The sequence below is a fragment of the Apaloderma vittatum genome, unplaced genomic scaffold (assembly GCF_000703405.1).
Source record: "Apaloderma vittatum isolate BGI_N311 unplaced genomic scaffold, ASM70340v1 scaffold15470, whole genome shotgun sequence".
NCBI lineage: Eukaryota > Metazoa > Chordata > Aves > Trogoniformes > Trogonidae > Apaloderma > Apaloderma vittatum.
The window spans coordinates 33,851-48,699 of record NW_009696324.1 but is presented as its reverse complement, the minus strand read 5'-3'; the positions used below and the strand labels follow the sequence as shown (position 1 = coordinate 48,699).

Here is a 14,849-nt window from a genome sequence, read left to right as displayed (position 1 = left end):
GTATTCTCGCACATTGTGAGCTTCCCTTCAGTCTCTCTTTAGCTCACTTTTCATCATTGATTTCTGCTGGAATTTTCAATAGATCCTATAGATTGAAGGATTATGGCATTTGCAAATATTATTTTCTTTTGTAGTATAGTCTGTTACAAATCTGACCATTAAGAATAAATTAGTAGACCAACATTTGATGTTACTTGTGTTAAAAGACTTAATTCTAGACTGCTTTTTCAAATTACGCTTATTTCCTGATGCACATGGATCACTCATTTACACATCACCGTGTGATATTCCATGTGTTGGTTTGAACGTTTTGGTACAATTCTCCACTGACTCTCAGTGAGGACTGGTAGAAGTAGCAAAGTTCCAAACGCTGCTTTTTGAGGAAATAAGAATATCTTTGGGTGAAGTGCAGTCTTCTAACTGGAAATCCCAAGTGATCCCCTTGTCTTCCTCAGCAGGCTCCCTAGGGTAAATGTGAAATCCAAGGCCTTTGGCAAGATAGCAGAACCCAACAAGCCATGCGGCTAGGGCTCGTGGTGCAGCTGGCTGGCCTGTAATTTTCTGCACCAGCCTTAAATTAGGAAAGGCTCTGTGGTTTGTTATTCAAAAGGATTTTCTGGAACTATCAGGTAGGAAATCAGAGAGCCTGTGTTTGCACAGTTTAAAGTGTGCTAGAAATACACCATGCTAACGAGTAATGACTAGCAGATGCAGTTTTGAGGCCACTGGCAAGTTGGATGCCTTTGTGTACTTTAGTCCTGTTAATTGACTGGTGTTTATATAAAAAACTCTTAAGTGATGGGTGCCATGGTCCATTGCCCTGCTTGTTTTCTTGATTGATAGGAACTGTTTCTCTGTGGGATCAGGATATGACTTCCAGAGTTACTCCATTTTCTTTTAAGTGCTTCAGACAGAAAATGTTAAGTCTTGCAAATTCATATTTTAGAAAAAATTAATTTTCATGGGATTTGTTTGTAAGAAGTATTTCTATACTTGTATAGTTTTATGTCATTTAATATGACAAAATGAAATATTTGGTGAATACACTAGCAAAATTCCCAATGACGCATTTAATTGGAAGGATAACTAAAATAGGTTTGAAGTAGGCAGACCATGAGGACCAGAAGAAACAAAAAATTGCGCATGAAGTTTCCCGTCTGAAATTAAATGTCCAAGTAGCATGAAACTGAGGAATACTTCCAGAGGACAGTAAATGTGAGGGGATTTTGTATGTTGCTTTTTACTTTCTCAGTGAAAGTAAAAGTTTTATGGGTTCCTAGTTCATGCTAAAACCTCTTCCCACCACTTTTCACTGTTTCCCCACAGTTAGTTCCCTGATCATGTATCGCTTCTCTCTTAAGAGTATCTATAGAAGATCTCTCATGTAAGGATGGGAATGTAATGTCTGTCCATAGAATGAATAAGTAGATTGGGCCCTCTGCTACTTTTGAAAACTCACATATTGCGAATACTGAAAGAAATAAGAGACTGTTGCTTCAGGGTTACATCAGCGATTTCAATGGAAGCTGGAGAAATGCATTAATGAACGCTGCTGTAAGATTTTAAGAGTATCTCAGGGAACATTAGGAAAGCAGGTCTATACCTAACATTTCTTCAAGTGCTTGTAATTCCCTTGGGCTGTGATTAAAAGCAATACTGCACTTCCCCTTTCTTCATCTTTTCTTGAAGAAGATGAGAGCACCTGGCACTCTCATATGCGTGCAAAAATACATGACCTTGTCCAGCTATCACAGGTCTGGACTTTCTTTTTTTAATCGTATTTGAACCTATTAATCAGTTTACGTGTGTCATTCTGCAAAATAAAAATACCTGAAAGCTGTAAGTGCGACTTCAGTGCTTGCAGTGTGCTTTAAGTCCTGTCTATGCTAGTACATACAATATGGTAATGCTTATTGGCTTAACCACATTAAAATGCCATTCAAGTTCTGTGTTACAACACTGTGCTTGTGGTTTTTTGCTAAAAACAGATTTACATGACTTTTTTTTTTTTTTAGCCTAGTACCTTTTAATCAGAGGGGAGGATTTATGTTCTTTAAACGGAAGGCAGCTGAGGGCAAACGTCAAGTTCTAACTTAAAATATCCACTTACTATACTAGAGATTAGAACTTCATGAGGACTTCATACCTTTTCCAAATGCTAGATGAGATTTTCTTTCTGTTTGGAACAGATTTCTCTTCCATATATTTATGCCTATGTAAAAGAGTTATTTTTTCTTGTTTTTCTTATGTATTGCTAAATACTCGTTCTCTGGCATCCCCAGATGAAGTGATAACACTTATTTTACTTGCTCAGGAGCCAGCGTACTAGGTGGGTCCTCAGTTTCCCGAGGCAACCCTGTCAGCCAGCCCTGAGAGGACGTGGTCAACATACACGTAAATTTAGTTAATAAGTCATTTTAAATCTACGTTTTTCTTAGATAGGGAAGCACAATAGTCATTAGGAAGCTTACTTGGAGTGAGTGACCTTATTCTGGAGAGGTCTTTGTTCAAGTATCTATTTTTGTTAGTGACTCAGTGGTGAATCAGACTCCTTATCAGAGATGGAAATGGGTCAGAGTAGATCCCACTACAGCAGTAATGCCATGGTGATATTTTGGGAGCAAAGGATACAGTACTGTAAATAGTGCATTGATTTAGCAATAGATAATAATGTTTTAAATTGCTTTATACTTTTTTGTTGGGCAGGCAAAGCTACTGAATAATATCAGGGCTTGGTAACTTCAAGACATCTAGGGATTTTCTTTCAGTGCTTGGTAAGAATGAATATTAGAAGTTTTCTTCATAGTACATAGCTACTTCGTAATGACTGCAAAGTAAGTTTCAGGGTTTGTTGGGTTTTGTTTGTTTGTTTTGTGAATTGTTGTGTTGGTTTTTAACTTTACCTGGACCATCAATATTTTGCTGTAAGGATATGTATGTCTATAAACTGACAGGCCAAAGGCATCAGGCGCACAGAGCAGCGTGACAGGTCTGGAAACTTCTTTTACCTGCATGGTTTTGTTGACTGAGAAGGATATTGTTACTGTGTCTAAGAAAATCATGGAAATAAATGGAATCAGCATTTTGGAAACAATGCTGAAAAGTAATAGCAGGACCAGCTGTAACACTTTCTTACTGCTGCTAAGCAATAAACAGTTTATCAACACCTGCCTGAGAATCCTGGCTCTGACTTTGCCTTTGGAATAGCTCTGTCGGAGGTAAGCGTGCAAGTGCGACAACACTGTGGTCTCCAGTCTGTTTATCTGATTTTTAAATACGTGATGGCCAGTCATATTTGAGTAGCTTGAGTGCTAGTTCTGTAAATACAGTAGCATCTTTGAAAAATTGTGAGCGTGTTGGTGACTAGACCACCAAGAGTTTTGTCTTTCATTGTGGACTGAATAGGAAGTAATGCGGAATTATCTTTTCCTAAATTGTCAGTTTTGCCATGTAGAAAAAGAAAGTGATTTAGGCACTGTGAAAAAAGCAAAACTATTGCAGTATGACTAGTTATTTCATTACACAAGAAGCAATTTTTCATACTTGTTACAGAAAACATCAAATTGCACTAATAAAAGTACTCTTTTGTTGGTGGGGTAAATTTTAAGAGGCAAAATCAATCTTGATTATATTTCAGTCTTCAGTTCTAAATATTGCAGTCTGTGAGCTGTTTTGAATTACCGTTGGTCTGTTCATCCAGGTCTGTAATTGAAATAGAAATGGTCTGTAATTCTTAGGGATGCTATACTGAAAGTTTATAAGTAGGTTGCCCTGCGGTAGGGTGTAGTTTGGGACAGCATATGTTAATACTGCAAATTATAGGCCATGGGAAGCTTACTACTTTCCAATAATGTGCAAACTTGCAAGGCACACATGTTTAAGGAGTTACGAATAGCTGTGTGCAGAACTGTTAAGGCTGTTGGAGATGATGATTACGCTGGGAAAGAGGCATTTGTTTTGGCTAGGATATGTGCCGGGCCATGAAAAGCCAGTGATTTGAATAAATATCAACGTTATATATGTCTGAAACAACTTTTCATGAGTTTTGATAGTCATAGGGTTGTTCTGCAGTTAATTTTGAACAAAAAAATTCGAAGAAGTGACTGCAGTTTGTACAAATGAATTTTCTATTGAATGGGATGTGCAGATGTTTCTAGATCTCTTTATGTATGGTGGAGTGTGTGGTGTTGAAGAACAAGGCTATTCGCTTAAGGATGACAGTTTTATCAGAACGTTATTATTTTACTCCCGTCTTTAGTCATGAAGGTGTAATTTCTTGAAGTGTTTTAAGTGCATTTTCTTGGCTAGCAGAAACTATTATGATCCTCCCTGCTCCTCAGTTGGGCAAATGGTATCCTTGTTTGTGTTGCTGAATAAGGTGTCTGGACAAAAATGTGGATGTTGCTGTTTCAAGAGGAACCTGCTCAGTCCTTTCTGTCTAGGTCACAGTCTCTGGTTTCTAGGGCTCGTTTTGTTGGATTTAATCGCTGTACTGCAAAGATAGAGGAGAAATACTAAGTTGCTTAAGTTAAAAGTGGATTTTGCTTCTGGTTCTTACTGAAGTGTTTTTTCCTTTTAAAGATGACATTGCGATTCTCACCAAGTTCAAGCCATCGCGGTCTGAAGGTATTGTACTAACCAGCGTTACGCGTTCTTCCCTTTTGTGTGTGTCCTCTCTCCTTTTTTTTTTTCTGCTGAGAGCATCTTGGAAATCAGTCCTAAGTTTATATGAGTCATTTATATAAAATATAAGCCAGGCTTTTTGCAGTGGGATTTGCAAGCCAATTCTTAGTTATCTGCAGGCAGCTCTCTCGGTTAAGAACTGATTGGGCACCTCCATTCCTGGTGCTTGCTGCAGTTTTGGGTTGTGGCTCCCTTATGCCTCCCTACGTGACTTGGGTGTGCAGTTCGTGTACTGCTTTTGCTTAGGAGCCTGTTTATATGTTTTTCAAGGAGTGAATGTATTAAGTATGTTGTACTTCACAGTTAATGTGTGTTTTACATTCTCTTTTTGCCTTCTTGTGTGCTGTTCTAAGGTTATTCAGTTTTATACCCCTGGATCAGAGATACCAAGAAGAATTCTTTCCACGAGTTGCATAAGTAATCAGGTGTGGTGCTGGGAGAGCATTTAAAATGCAGACCTCTGAACCATGCTTGTTCGTGAGGTTAAACTTTTACAAGTACAGAAGGGATAATCCAGGAAGACGCACACCAAGGGTGTTGTCATAGGCTGTGGAATCGGTTCAAGTGCCCTGAGCAGCACAGACAAATGGGATGTTACCGCTCCAGGGCCGAGGGGCCGGGCTGCTCCTGGCATGGGGGTTGTGTGAGGAAACCTTGGGGCTTTCTGCCCCTGGGCCCTGGGCTCGCTGCCTCTGGGCAGAGCTGCAGCAGCCGCGCCACCCCGCGCTGTGGGCAGAGCAGTAGCTGAGCGTGACGGCCAGGCTCCTGTTCCTCCATCAGGGCAGCTGCCAAGTTCGCATAAGCTTAGAGCCAGCCCTGTGCAAAGGTAGAGGCTCTCCTTAGGAAAACTCGTGCCAAAACAGTTTCCTGTGTAAGTTAATCTGGATGTTTTGACAGTTGCTGTTTTTCTGAGTTGAGGCTTCTGTGTTCTTATTGCCATATTCTCCCGTGATGTGCCACTTGTTTCTCTTGTCTGTTGAGCGCAGCTGAATCCAGTTCTGAATCCAGTTCTGTGCTGAAGCTGTTCCTGTAAACCTTTTCTTATGTTTGATGTTCTGTCTTAGAGTGCAGGCCCTGTAGCATTTATGATACATTTTGGTAGGAAGAATCATCCCAAATTATTTACTTTCACACTTAACTTCTTAGAGATGACTTCAGTAAATAATTTGGGATCATTCTTCCTACATCTCCACACTTGGAGCAGCGTATGGGAACACCTCTCTACAAGTACATAAGCAAATTTAAGTGTTCAAATGGTATCTGCTAACACAGATTTTGCAGGCATAGTTCGCTTTAGCAGAATAGTGTGCAACAAATGTAAACAAACATCTTAGCATTCAGGAACTTCTTCATTATATGTTATATATCATTACCCAGTTTCTCACCATGTCATACATACGGTTATAAGGTACAGAGGCCATTTTCTGTAAGTGAACTTAGATGAAGAAAAAAATTATAGAAAGAAAAATGTTCTCAAGCTATACTTAAGTAACTTATTATAGATTTTCGAAGAACTGGTTTATAATCTGCCTAGTTGCAGATTTGCGGATTAAAAAATTAAAAAAAAGGTTTGTTTTGTTGTTAAGAATAATCTAATCGTGGTTGTCTTGACAGTGGTCCAGTCTAAGATGGGCTCATCGGTCTGGCCAGTCTAAGCTATACCCAGCAATATTTCCTTGGTGGAGAAAGGAGTATGATGAATCGTGTTTTGGAAGAGAGAGGCACCGTTATTGGATGCCTGCTCTAGGCTGTGTTTTCAAAACTGCTTATCCTTTTCCATTGGTGGTAAAGTTATTTAGATGCCTGATGTTGGTCACTGGTCTGTCTGTCTAATCAGCAGAGAGATGGGTGGTTAGAGAGTCCTCTTGGAGCAGGAGCCTGGTTTATGGGCTCTGAATGACTCCGAGAGAAATTGATGACGGAGTAGGTTCAGAGCCACAAACCCAACCAGTGTCTCAGTGTGATTCAGTGTGATTTTTTCGCTATCATAGAATCCTAGAATCATAGAGTGGCCTAAGCTGGAAGGGACCTTAGAGATCATTTTAATCCAGCCTCCTTGCCGCCAGGGATGCCACCTCTCGACTAGATCAGGCAACACATGGGGACTGAACGGGAATCCATGTTAACTTTTAAGTAACAGTGTCCTTGGTGAACTGACTATATTTGCAGAAAAGTCATGCCAAGTTCGATACTGTTGTTGAAATGAGGATGGGGGATTTTGGGGTGAGGTGGTTTTGGTTTTTTTTTAATACAAGAAGGAGACTGATAATTTCAACTGACAGTACTATTTTTGATCATGTCATTATATCTCCGTTATGTGGGCATCTGTAATCTTGAGGTTATGTGCCATTAATCCTTTAGCAACAAAATCTCCAGTTCAATTGCTAACCCGCAACTCCAGAGATAATTCAACTCTCATAACCGAGGCAGCAAAGCTCTGTGTGTGTGGAGGGGTGTCTGAGACAAGAAAGGTACGTGATACTGACACGTTTTTGTCACAGTTAAAAATATGTTTCTGTGACTGCAAGGGTACAACCAGGTAGTACAGACTGAGTACATTGTGTCTTGCAGCATTTTTTCCCCTTCAAAAAAACATTCTTAAAGATTTTATGTAGCTGATTATTGTTCTCCAGCTTTTGCTTGTTCACAATTCCATGCCTTAAAGGTTCACATAATTTTCAAGTGCAATAATATTTTAAAATAAAGAATGTATTTATATGAATCTATCTTTCTTTCAATGTTCCTTAGGGGAAGAGTGCAATGGACCTTTATGTGAAACTATTTCCTCTGCAGAATCAGAAGCCCCAAGCAGCTCGGAGGTAAGGCACGGTGCTGATGGTGTTAACATACTACTGGTAGGAGGAAAGAGGAGCAGTTGCTGTGAAAAAGAGAATTAGTTTTAAAAGCAGTGTTTCTTTTAAATTGATTATACATTCTTTTTCATCCATGTAAACATTTTCTTCCTCTAGTTTTTTGAAGGAAGAAACCAAGAATGTAGCACTGATGTTCATGGAGTCTTGTCAGAGACTTAGCAGGGTTAATGCTACAACACAGCAGTAGTAGAAAAGAGTATGGGCCAGCAATGCTGCCAGAATCAGTCTTGAAATGAGAACCACGTGCTCATTCAGTGTTTTGGCTGTTGTGAATCCTTAATGCTTCTGCACAAACCCAGCACTTTGTTCTGTGCTGCGTATTCTGTTGCTGGCTTGACAGGGAACTCAAGGCACTCTCGCATTCCTCTGCTCTAGGAACTTTTTGACAGTACAGCAGATTAATGAGAAAACAAATGAAGATTTGAATTATAAGAATACCTCTTCCTTGCAATATGAAAAGCATCACCAGCTATTCATTTTTTCACAGCACCTCATTGTTCAATGTGTACAGGACATATCTTAAATAGATAGTGGTCTGTGGTTACTATTCACTTAACAGATAGGTTAAAAAAGAATGTTAAAAACATGCATTTTTGAGGTTGGTATTTTTAATTTTTATTGTCCAATTTCTTTAGTATGGTTATTGTATGCATAGAGGAAGATAAGAGTTTCAGATAGGAAAATAAATAGTCGCTCTGTCAGAGAAGACTTCATGCTTCCTTTTGCCATATTTCTTACTTATACATGTTCCTTACATAATTCTTTTTCTTCATAATTTGTTCTTAGATATCACAAAACATTGTCATATTACCAATATTAGTCTGTAGCTGAGTTGATACAAGTCTCGTGTTTTGTTATTTTCCCCTCTCCCTCTAGGAAGAGGTGGCTTAGTTGGCTTTAGGTAGTTTGTGTCCCCAGATCAGCTGGTCATCTGATGTTCGCTTGTATTTAAGTTAGTACTTTTCTGTGCTGTGTGTTATCATACAGTATGTCCCCTAATCCAGTCTCGCTTATCTGATTTTTGCTTTCTATGCATTAGCCAAACATAAAGTTACAGCATTACCCTTAATCTTCTTGCCCAGTTTCACACTCTTATCAGCCGTGACGGGCTTAGTTCTTGCTGCTTAATGTCAGAGATATTTAAGTTAAGACCATCCTTAAAGTTTTTCCAGTAATTCATTCCAGCAGTAAGATAGCCCTGATTTTTTTTTCATATAATGCTAATCCTTTATCTTCATATGTTCTTCCAACTTCAGTTTTCTTCTCTATAAACTGGAAGCATTTTTTTCCCCCTCAATTCTTCATTACGCTGCCTTTTTTCATCCTGGATGCATTCCCACTGGAATTGAGCAGAGTCATCTATCCCAGCATCAAAGACAGTCCATGGCTTCTCCTCTTTGCACTAAGACCCTTCTGAGCTCAGGCCAGCATGCTTTGTTATTGTTTTCACAGACAGCACATTTCTCTATTTTATGATTTTACTCTAGCGACATACTGGTTGGTAATTTTCCTTAACCACGTACTTTGTTCCTGCAGCTGGAAATTATGAACACTTGGAAGTCTTAAAACAATTTAAGTCAAGCAATTTTAAAAGAGAAATGGAATTATTTCGTAAAAAGACTGTTGGGAAAGTGTTAAATGAATTTACGTTCAGGTCACAGCTTCATTATCCTTGGGCTGTCTTTTGGGAGAGAAGAAATGTAACAGACGATAACACTGCATCTACTCAGCAGTGTGGATAAAAAGCTAAGGCCTTATCGTTGATTAGCAACAGAGGAAGGAACAAAAGAAATCTAGATTCAAGTACAGAGAATAGAAAACATTACCTATCCATCATTCAGTGGTATTTTTTTCTTTCGTAATCTGTAAAAAAAAGTGTGATTTGGACATAAAGAATAATGCAAGTAAAACAAAAACAAAAACATATGTACAAAAGACGGATGAAGTCCAGGACTCCAAGAAAATAGTCTCCAGTCCATGGTGCATTTTGTCCTTCTTCATGATTTTGAGTTTGTGCTTTAATCCACTGCTTCTTGCCTATTTTACCCTTTTTTTTTGTTTTTTTTTTTAAATTTATCTGCTTCTTTTTGAGTCTCCTTCTTCTTTTAATCTCCCACAAGGAAAAAAGAAACAAGATCACATAGAGTTCAACAGCTTTTCATATTACAAGCCTTACAGCATGAATCATTTCCAGATGCCTTGTCACGCAGGGAGGCGAAGAGATGTGCTCAGCAAACAGCAGACTGGAGATGGGAAAAACCCAAAAATATGATATGACAGGGGTATTTTCAGATACGTGCTGCAATGGGGACAGCTTCAAATCATGTCGTTGTGAAATTAGTAATTCTACCAGGAAGGTGCCAGCTTCAACAGGGGGCAGGCAAGCCATGGAGGGGTCAGGAGCCATAGGGCAGCAATGAAAAGCAGGGCTGCTCTTTCATGGATGTACAGATTTGCACAGTACTTTACACTATGAATATTTTCAGAGTATGGTTGGAGAAGACCTTTCCACGCGAGTGTCTCAGCATTTAGTTCTCTACAAGTAGTGAAGGTTTTCCCAGCAGCATCAGTGATGTGAGGATTAGACTTGTAAACTCAGTTCAGACGGGCTTAGGCTAAGAGCACTGTGCAGCTATTTATATTTGTACTGTTTCTCATGTGAACTCCTTGCCAAGGACCAGTTCCATCTTTCTGTGTTTATTTGACTACATTCCGAAAGGGGTATTTTTGTCTTAGCTAGGTAAGCAAATACACAGAGATGGCATCATTAAGACAGAATGTAAAGATGTGCGTATGTAAACAAGAACACAAATAGCGTTTTTTTCACAAAATTATAGGAACGGACCTGAGTGGTTTCTCTCAATTGTAATAAAAGTGAAGAATACTCATTTCTGATGTAAAAATCAGAGGCAGTACCTTATGAAAATTGAATTTTGGAAACACACTTTTTGAAATGTTACAACTCTAAGCCTGTAATTAATGATAAAATAATGAAATGAGGTTCATATGTTGCTTCTGTTGAAAATTAATTTAATTCCCTAGAGAATGTCATCTTTTTGTAATGTGCGTCACACTATGTGGTTGCTCTGTTTAAACCTGTCTGTGATTTGTTTTCAGAAGCAAAACAAGAGTGTGAAAAATTGTGGACTAATAGAATTAGATAGTGCAGAACAGCTTAGCTATTGCAAACCATTCCTCATTCCAGTAGCAAAGACTGATCTCAAAATCCCTTGCAGGCAATCCTACAGCTGTGGGCCAGGCCCCCAGAGGGTTTGTGGACTTTGTAGGACAGCCGTGTTCTGCAGAGTCCTTTGCTCTTGGAATTCCTGTCATCCCTGTCTGGAGTTTGGCCCGAGGACATTGCAGCACCCTCCAGGCCTGCATACAAGAAAATAATGAGCACACAGATCCCGTATAATTAAAATCAGAGCAGGGCCTCACCAAGCATGGGTCAGAGCTGGAAGCTGGGAAGCCCTCACTAGTCTCATTAGGCATAACTACAATTACTGGTACCAATTTGCCTTGTCTGCGCTCTGAGATTAGTGATGTGATCTCCTCGTATTTGGTTTCGTTCAGTGCACGTGGCTTAATTTCAGTTTGCATTGAAAAGTAGCAAAATAAGGGACATCCCATTTGTTCTGAATGCAAGCACAGCTGTCTATGCTATGTACATTTTCTCTCTTTGCTATTAAAATAAGAAAAAGCTTGTAAATGGTAATCTGTGCCAAGTTGTTTAGACTTTATTTTTTATAACAGAAAGGCTGAGCAATACTGTATAAGTCTTATTAAAAATTGTTGTTATTAATATTCAGAAAACAGTATGGGCAATGTAAAAGTCAGCGGGGTAGGCTAGAGACCCAGCTCATCTGAGGAAGCAGATGCTGGTTTAAACTTTCACTAACTGGACTGAAAATCCAGTTATCACACAGAACTGCTTTTCAACAGCTTAAACCAGAAGCTACTCTATTTCTTCTGAAATAGCCTTTTATTTTAAAGCATCCTTTGCATCATCGCTAACAACATTATGTTTTTCCTGCGATGCCACTGGCAGGGCCTAAACAGCACTGAGACTACTTTACTCATCCCTGAACATCACGTGGTAAGCAGTAAGAGATATTCATGCTCCCTTGCATGAATTTGTGTGGCGTCTTCTATTACCGTATGCCAAAAACGCCCCTCACCAGAAAATTTTCCAGTTTCAAGGAAGCCATCCTTCCAAAAAAGAATTGTTTCTTGCTTATAAAAATGAATGTGATTTTTGTGTTCATTCGTCCAGATGGCTTGAGTGATAAATTTGAGCAAATTGAACAGATAAGAGAGAAAATTGAAAACTCAAGATTGGTGGAGAAAACTGGAAAGTTTGCTTTTTTATCATTGTTTTGGTTTGATGGGATAGAGGATGTTTTCTGACTATGGTGGTGTTAACAAATGTGGGATTCCTTTTTGTCTGGAGGGCTCTGTGAGTCAGCATGGTACTTTAAAATGTTTTAAAGAGTAAGATCATTTCGAATATGTTACCCTTTTTTTTGTTTCTCTTATTGTAGTAAATAAAAAGGAAGGGCTCAAAATATCCACTCTAGCGCAATTTGCAGACATGATAATTGTATTAATTGCCAAATATACTATAAAACTTAAAGTAATCATTATTTTATGGAGAAAAAAATACAAAAATTCATTTAAGATAACGGAAGAAGTACATGCTGAGATGTGTTAAAACTGCCAGCTTGCTTACATTGGGCTCTGGTGTCTTCCATTAACACATATGCTCTTAGCATAGTTTTTGTTTTTCTTTGTTCGTGTTTAACATGTTCTGTTATCCAGACAGGCTTTTTCTGTGCATTTAAATTCTAGTGCAAATATCTTGTTGTCTTAAACTGCTTTGAAATGCATGTTTTCAAGCTTTCAGGTTTTAACATGGTTCAAAATTGAAACACGATTGTGGTAAAGGTGTGAAAAGAAGCTTGCAAGTTTTAGCTTCAGGAAATAGGTGGGGGGTTGTGTTTCTTTGGCTGGGAAAGGTTACAGTTCTGTGTGCAGCTTTGCAGCCTGCATGAAGCATAACTGGAAGTTGCGATGTGTGGTGGTGGGTGTTGTTAACACGCTTCTTTGAAGTGAGGATGCACATCAGTTGCTTGCATTCCTCCAAGGAAGCATATTGAGGAGAACTTCATGCAAAGGGGGTCTCTGATGTAATGGAAACTTGAGTTCACTGTGCATAAACCAGGAATTTGCCTTTTTGATTTTCAGCAGAGTGCCTATATATTCACGTATGTTGTGTAAATGCATTTTCAGGAGCTTTTTGAGTTTGGAAATAAATGTTATAAAACAGTTATATTTAGCTTAGTGGCACTTAAATCACCATGTTTTTCCTGTACCTCTAATTATGATTAATTCAGTGAAAAGGAGGATCTACAAAGACTGTACGAACTGGGGATCTAAGTGAAGGTGATAATTTTGTTTTTAAGCCATTGAATATTTCCTACCCTTTCAATTAGGGATTTTCTTCGATTCAGCTTTCAAACTCTTATATTTTTGTCCACTTCTGTATTCTGAAAATTTTTCTGAAGTTATCGATTATGGGCTTACTAGAAATACTAGTATCATTCCATCTGAATCCACTAGGTTTGCACCTGTATAGCCACATGAAAAGAAAATACACCTCTTCATGGTAGACCATTACAGTGTTCAGTTAACATGTCTGTCTTCAGGCTATAAAATTTCTTAGTTCTTAGAGGGATAATTGGACTATCGAAACTGGGAAGTTACTACAGGAGGGCAGTATTTGAACAAGCAGTTTTTGCAAACTTGTTTTGTAGCTAATGGATTTATTCAGCTTTTTGGAAGCGCTGGTAAATGCTGAAGGCTTGCAGTAACACCACTTCATAGAATCACGCGATGACTTGGATAGGAAGAGACCTCTGGAGGTCTCCTTGGCCAACCTCCTACTCAGGGTGAGGGTGACTTCAAACTTAGATCAGGTTGCTCACTCAGGGACTTGCTTGGTGGAGCTGTGTGATCTCTGAAGCTGGCGGTTACGCAGTCTCCCTGGGCAGCCTGTTGTACCTGTTCCTACTCAACCGCGCCCACTTATCCAGTAGGAATGTTGCTCCTTGTTGCAACTGGGGGCTGTTACCTCTTGAGCGCTCACCGTACGCCTCCAGGCTCCATCTCTTCCGTAATTCCTTACTGGATATTATTCAATTATTCAAAAGCCTCTGCTTGCTATCTGTGCTGCCTTGGAAAGGTTTAATTTGGTTACTTGTATTCCAAAAGGTGTATGCCACACAGGATCTGCTCTGATGAGGTGTAACTTCATTAGTAACTGCAAGTTGTCTGAGATAATTAATTTGAATCCAGCTCTTCAAAGAGCTGTTAAGAAATAAGATGTACTGATGTGTAGTGTTTTATGATTCACTGATGCAATATAGTGTTTCATGATTCACTGATGCAACCAATGCAAATTAGTAATATTTTCTGTATTTGAAACCTGTAAGTGCACACGTGTGCACAGAATTACATGAATATGCAAGACTGATCTTGTTTTCCTTGTGAAATCCAAATGCAGCAAAATGGAAAGGAATAATTTATGGGTTTAATAAGTAAGCCTGTCACTATCCGTGATGAACAATCCTATGTACGGAAGGAGAGGGAAGTTGTAAGTATTCCCCTTCTCCAAGCAGATCCAATGGTGACTACTGCATCTTCTTAATTGACAGTCAGACCTGTAGTGACTGAGCAGAGTTCTGATATGCTACAGGAAATAAGCAGACTTCTACGCAAAAGATTTTGGACGTTTCTTTGGCAGCACCTTTTCTGTAAATACTAGTTCTTGATCGGTCCCCATATGTTGCCTGATCTAGTTGAGAGGCGTCCCTGCCCATGACAGGGAGGTTGGACTAGATGATCTCTAAGGTCCCTTCCAGCCTAGGCCATTCTGTGGGGTTCACTTACTATAATGCTGAACAATTATAGTACTGTTGAACCTGTGTAGATATTGGCGTGGTTCTATTCAGTATGATAATTTGATTAAATTAACATCAAAAGAGTTGTAGTTTGCTTATAGTCATGGTTACATTTACAAAAAAACCCAAAACCATATAAGCACAAAATGAAGTGCGAAAATGCTGTTTCTTCTATTGGATTACATGATTTTTGTGAGCCTCTTAGTCTTACGTCACTATGTGCTGCATTTGGAAGAAAAAGCGTTTTCTGAAGTAGCTGTCCTGATTTCAGTCTTACAAAGTAATGTACTTTAATTGACCTGCTGTAAATATTTCTCAAGAAGAAAAACAA

At 39.0% G+C, this 14,849-nt stretch overlaps 1 protein-coding gene across 1 annotated transcript in view; it reads left to right on the top strand.

The window, feature by feature from the left end:
- Nucleotides 1-6,998: 6,998 nt before the first annotated feature.
- ANO5 (anoctamin 5) overlaps nucleotides 6,999-14,849 on the top strand; it is a 33,957-nt gene continuing 26,106 nt past the window's right edge. The window contains exons 1-4 of the mRNA XM_009874505.1: nucleotides 6,999-7,154; nucleotides 7,432-7,502; nucleotides 11,369-11,400; nucleotides 11,833-11,914. Coding sequence (XP_009872807.1) covers nucleotides 6,999-7,154; nucleotides 7,432-7,502; nucleotides 11,369-11,400; nucleotides 11,833-11,914 — 341 coding nt within the window. The remainder of the gene's footprint in view (nucleotides 7,155-7,431; nucleotides 7,503-11,368; nucleotides 11,401-11,832; nucleotides 11,915-14,849) is intronic.